The sequence below is a fragment of the Pithys albifrons genome, chromosome 7 (genome assembly GCF_047495875.1).
Source record: "Pithys albifrons albifrons isolate INPA30051 chromosome 7, PitAlb_v1, whole genome shotgun sequence".
Lineage (NCBI taxonomy): Eukaryota > Metazoa > Chordata > Aves > Passeriformes > Thamnophilidae > Pithys > Pithys albifrons.
This window is the reverse complement of record NC_092464.1, coordinates 43,297,957-43,303,956: the sequence shown is the minus strand read 5'-3', so window position 1 is coordinate 43,303,956 and position 6,000 is coordinate 43,297,957. Positions and strand designations below refer to the sequence as shown.

Below are 6,000 nucleotides of genomic sequence, written 5' to 3'. Positions count from 1 at the left end.
CCACTTCATTCCATGTACATAACAGCCGGTGTTGAGTGCTGGAAAAAAAATCATTATCACATCTCACAGCTACTTTGTCATAAACTGAGGCAAATAGTCACCTCTGGTCCACATCAGATGTGTATGACTGGGCCATCTAGCAAGTCTACAAGTCCAGTGGAATGACAGCCTGTGTGAATCAATCACAAACTTATATACTGCAAGAAATGAAATCCACACTCAGAATAGAGCCACCCTCAAAGTCACAGAATGCTCAAGAACTTGCCCAGTTTACTCTGTCAGTACAGGCCCTGTCCCAGTACTTGACCTCCCCTTACACACACACACACACACACACACACAATCTTAGTATTTCATTGGAGTTTCCCTTGTTACAACACAGTCCATTGCACAAGTCACCAGATACTCTTCTGAGCTTCCTCTGTTGCAGAGCAGCTGTTCAAAATCCAGGTTAAAGATCCAGGCATGTTTTTGGAATTGTATCATCCAAGATCACAGAAAAGGTCCTGCAGTGCAAAGCGGCACAGCTGCTGAAAAGGAAGGATGAAGTTCCTTCAAGCACTTAAGTCTGGCAGGCTATGAGCTATAGATTTTAGTGGTAGGAAAAGCAAAGACCAACACAACTTTCCTAACAGTGATGGAAAATAATTAAGACTTCTACTCAGGAAAGAGGCAGCTGATAACACTTCATACCAAAGCAAGTCCTGACTTGCTGATTTCAGTTCCAAATTGGAAAGTGACTTGCAAAACCTCAACTATTTCTGCTAATCAGACAAAGAACATCTGAATTTAATAGGGGATAAAGACAACCTGGTCCACTAACAAGCTTCTTCCAGAGTGAAATTTGAAAAATTAGGATGTTATTTAGAATATAAACGCTTGTTTATATAGCTAAATGCTGAGCATATTAAAAAGATACCATTATTAAAATACAAAAGCATCTTACATTATACTGCTCACTGAGTCTGTTTCATTCCTCTAAGTACTGAAAGAAGGTGAAACATTGTAACTTTAACAAGCCCCCAAACCCACAAGTGATAGGAAACACAGTATTATTTTAAAAATAGTTTTTAATAAAAATGAAAATAACAGTTATGATGATAACTAATGGAAGCTTATGCTTAAAATTAACCATATTTAGTGTGCTTTACCTGATCCTCCAACAATGTTGCACAAGTTTTATTAAGGCCTGGGAATACAGATGCCCAACAGGTTGTCTGCATCAGTAAACCATCTTAAAAGTGAATTAGAAATAGTATTCTTATTTTGTATCCAAGGACAAATACCAAGAGGAGGCACTGGATGCAGTCATTTCTGGTTTACCAAAGATGAGCACACACAAGGCTATGTGCCAGCTTCCATTTCAAACACACAATGCTGTTGCTAATCAGCAAGGACTTATGTCTTACTGAAAGGCTTTTGAAATTTCCCTTGAAGAAAAACTCTTGGAACACGCAAGTCTTCTTTCCTATTGACAGTTTCTCGCTGCACATATTCATTGACCACTTGCTCATACCCCTCAGCCTTGAAAAGCTGAGATAAGAACCCTGGAAAAGAATTTTAAAAAAAGATGAAATATTATGTTTAAGCTATTTTTAAAACACCAGACGGCATTTATATAAGCATATGTTCTTCTGTGTTACAGCATGGAAATCAAACAGGCCTTCAGATTTCAAGCTGTTCTATGCAGGCAGAGTGCTGAATAAAAATCAATACAGATCTCCTTCAGAAACACCAACCTCAGCAAAATAGCTTGTAAAACTGAGGCTTAAGCTAGTTACGCAGTTGCATTTCAAAAAATTACCACACCTCTTATTTTTATTGAGGCTTGTCATTCTCATTGTGACTGATGCCAGTGCATTTTCACTTTGTGCAGCTGACCTTTGGGTAGCTGAATACATCAATCATTGCAAGTATTTCAAAGGTAATGCAGCCTTGTAGATGCAGCTCTGCTCAGGGAAGAACACCACCCTATGTTACATGCCATTGCTCAACAGAGAAATGGACAAAATGGCAAAGGGGATATGGTGGTATTAAGCCTCCAGCAAGTTGAACTGAAAGTATTTTCCATAAACAAAAGCATTTTATTCAAAGCATCTCTCACTAAAGAAAGCCAGAAATACCTCACTTAGAGGATGATCTATGCAGCAGAGAGAGCTGCTTATGCTATTAACTTGTCATGTTAATTAAAAATCATAATTTTTTTCCTTTTCTGCACCTTGTTTCACTTACTCAAGCAGTAATTTCACAGTAAATTTAAGCCATTTCTAAACTTGTGTTCCTTGACAGAAAACAAAGACATGCCATTTTTCATTGATTGGGGGGGGTCAGTTCAATGAAACACTGACCATGTGCGTACAGGAAGCACCAGAAGAGATGGTGTGTTGAGGAGGATGAGACCACCCATGGTGGTGGTACTGCAGGTTTACATCAGCCTAAGCCCACCATGGAGCCTCATGCACTGGCTGTAAACAAAGTGTGCATGTAAAATGGGGGACCCACACTGAAGATTTATAAATAAACAGCACTTAATTGTGGACCTACTGAAATCTCATTGTAAGGAATTGGCACATATAACACAAAATTACAACCATGCATTCCTCCACAAATTTAGTATTATTTCAAACAGAAGAATGGATTTTCTTTTTCCATGGAAGAAGTTCAGTGTTGTTATCTGAGGCCAGACACATTATAATAAGCATTATTCCAATCATCCCATACAACAATTACTTGGTGTACCAGTGTAGTGCCACACAAATGAAAAATAGCATGGGTTGCAACCTGTGCAGAAGTTATGGGAGTCATGACACCAGTAACAAAAGAATTCTCGAGCATTAAGCAATATTTATATGAAAATTTGTGAGATGAATGAGACCATAATGATTAAAAATGGGAGCAGAGATGATCTGTGAAACAGTCACAGACCAGCCTAAGGAAAAACAATTGCTAACATGAGCAATATAAAATTAATTCTCTTCTGTCCCTTTTTCCTCTTCCTCCTCCCTACCTCTATGCTTCCACCAATGGAAATATGCATGCACACTAGCAAGGAATTTCTCATTCAGAAACAATTCTAACACACAATAAAAATGGGATTTTAAATTCCACAGCTATGTCAGTCTCTTATTTGTTCCCTTTGGCATCCATTCTCTTTGCAAGAGCTAATTGTTTAAACAGAACTAAAAATCACTTAATAAGTAACAGTTCTAGAAATGCTTCAATGAAGCACAGCCTGCATTATCTTAGATTTCATCATTGTCCTATGAAGACTAGAGGGCTCAGACAAGATTAAGATTTTTTATATATCCAAAGAGGTAATATGTTATGGCATAAAATATGAATAACATTTACTTGGCTCCAAGCTGGTCTCTTCATATTTTGCTTTAGACTAAGAACAAAGAGCCCCACAGAAATAAACTCACAGCTCTTATTACACAATGCTCTACAACTGACAGGGGGGAGTAAAGATTTTAGCCTGAGAAACTGGGAGTTAGAAGCTATAGCCAAACTATAATCTCAACTCATTTTGAGAGTCTAAGCAAATTCTTTCATGTCTCTGTGTTCCAAATTCTCCACCACTAAACTGCAATAATTACCTTCCTTCTTAAACCACTAGGAGCACTGAATGAAGAAGTTTATTTTATCTTATGGAAATGCTCTTTGCACCATCTTTACTGGGGAAAAAAATATGAAACAGAACACAGAGTGACCACAGCAAGTCAGTGCTATCCCAGCAGAACTTGTGCACAAGCTTCTCTGCACTGTAGTCACGGTTCTGCTTTAGAAATCAATGGTTTCTTCAGCAGACCTCCTTTTGCACGCCAGGAATAGTCTTGCACAAAAACTGATGTCAAGAGAACTGCTTAGTTGTTTCATGAAGATGATCAATTCTCTGACTGAACATTGGTCTTTATCCCTTAGCTAACAAATCTAAATGAAATTCAGCATATTCAGAAACTGCTGCTCTTGGCACATTATAGCAGCTTGTAAACAAGAAAGTGCACCACAAAGTCCTGCCAGTCTAAATACCCTCTCTTCTCAAAAAGGATGGTAAATAAAATAAACCACAATTTAACAGTTCATCTGCATGAAACAAAACTTCCATGGACATGTTGGCAGTTCCCTGAAGCAAGTTTAAACAGAAGATTAACAGAAAAGAAAGCACTTTACAGTATGTCTTACCTTCAGTAAAAAAGTATGATCTTGTCCCATCTTGTCTAACATAAAAGTTTTCTCCAAGTTTGCTGCCGGATTTAAACCTGAGCATTGCATGGTCATACAGTCCATAGTCGCGGAACAAGACACACTTGCCAGGTTTTAACACCTGTCACGTAACACATGCTTTAATAAGGTAAACAAATGTAGCCGTATACAATGTATTTATTTGTGTACACACAGACACATCGACATATAATCAAGACAAGGTAGATGAACACATTCGATACAGCACTGGTATATAGATATAGGTATAGATACATCTACTCATTCCCTGTGCAACAAAAAGTTGTGTAAAAACTGGATCATTCACTCTTAAAAATGTTTCCCCATGAAGAGGTGACTACAAACCTGTCTGGGTGCTGATCAGCTAAATAAACAACATACTTCAAATACAGAGGAAACAAGAAAATACACAGTTCAACAGAGTCCCAAAAGAGCATTTTCTTTGTTGAGTAGTATACTGTTTAGCACCTGATTTTGTTTAATGGTTAAAAATAAAATTTAGAATATAATTTATTTTTCATGGGAGAATGAAAAATGTTGCAATATATTAAGAAATACACAAGGAACCATTTCAGGAAAATGGGTTGTGGATTTTGGTTGTTTTGGGAGTTTTTTATCTGCTCTTTGTTAAAGAAAACAAGCCATAAGGAATTTAAAATTTAGAAATACATGGTCATAAGCCATGCTGATTTTAGATATCTGATGCATTCAACTTTCCTACGTCATCAAATACCAACTCTATTTGTTAGAGGAGAAAAGGAAAACTTGCCACTTGCCAATTTGTGCAGAAACCTGAAAATTACTTAAACGATCTAGGCATCTCCACAGAGAAAACAGCAATTAGCCCATTCATAAGCTTGAGCTAAGAACCAATCCTGATTTTGGAAAACAGCTGGAGATATACCCCAAAGTCCCTAATATTCCCTTTTCAAACTAGGGATGATAAAACAAACAATATCAGATAATATAAAACTTACATATATATAAACACATACATGCATAAGTAAAAAATACGTTGACAGTTTCCCTCTGCAGTCAATATATGACATCTTAGGAAAATTCAGAACAATCACAATGCTTATTGTTCAAACCACCCTTTGGATGGGCCTATCTCAGTCTATCAACTAACAAAGGCAATAAGGGAGATGAGTCTGTCTAGATTCATGTTGACCTCTGAACCCTCCACTTTTAAATCACCACAGATCAAGTGTGTTTAATAGTAACAGCAACATTCTAACTCCAAGTCACTGTATCCCTGGAAGACAATTTTGGCTCACTATCTTTAACACTTTATCAAGACAGACATCTCTGCAATCTATAAACATTATTTACAGCATGCAACCCAAGTCGCAGCTTTAAAATCATAGAGTGGCCTGGGCTGGAAGGGACCTGGAAAATCATCTAGTTCCAATCCCCCTGCTATGGGCAGGAACTCCTTCCCCTAGACCAAGTTGTTCAGAGCTCCATCCAGCCTGGCCTTGAGGACTTCCACAACTTCTCTGGGCAACCTGTTCCAGTGCCTCATCACCCCCCACAGTAAAGAATTTCTTCCTAATATTTAATCTAAACCCCCTCCCCTTTCAGTTTTAATCCACTCCCCTTGTCCTGTCACTACATGCTCTTGTAAAAAGTCTTTCCTGTCGCCTCCCTTCAGGTACTGGAGGACCACCTTTTATATACCTTTTTGATATGCTGATGGCATGAATCGGGCTTCAACCCAAAGCAATCTAACAATACTAGGAGAAAAAACCTTTATAAAACCTATTTTAGTCCTGTATA

At 37.9% G+C, this 6,000-nt stretch overlaps 1 protein-coding gene across 2 annotated transcripts in view; it reads right to left on the bottom strand.

Annotated features, from left to right (window-relative positions):
* Positions 1–1,058: 1,058 nt before the first annotated feature.
* The window catches only part of METTL6 (methyltransferase 6, tRNA N3-cytidine), a 9,829-nt gene continuing 4,887 nt past the window's right edge, over positions 1,059–6,000 (bottom strand). For both annotated transcript variants that reach the window (XM_071561195.1, XM_071561196.1), the window contains exons 5-6: positions 4,183–4,324; positions 1,059–1,547 (exon numbers count right to left, since the gene is read on the bottom strand). In XM_071561195.1, the coding sequence (XP_071417296.1) occupies positions 1,399–1,547; positions 4,183–4,324 (291 nt within the window). In that variant the 3' untranslated portion in view covers positions 1,059–1,398. The remainder of the gene's footprint in view (positions 1,548–4,182; positions 4,325–6,000) is intronic.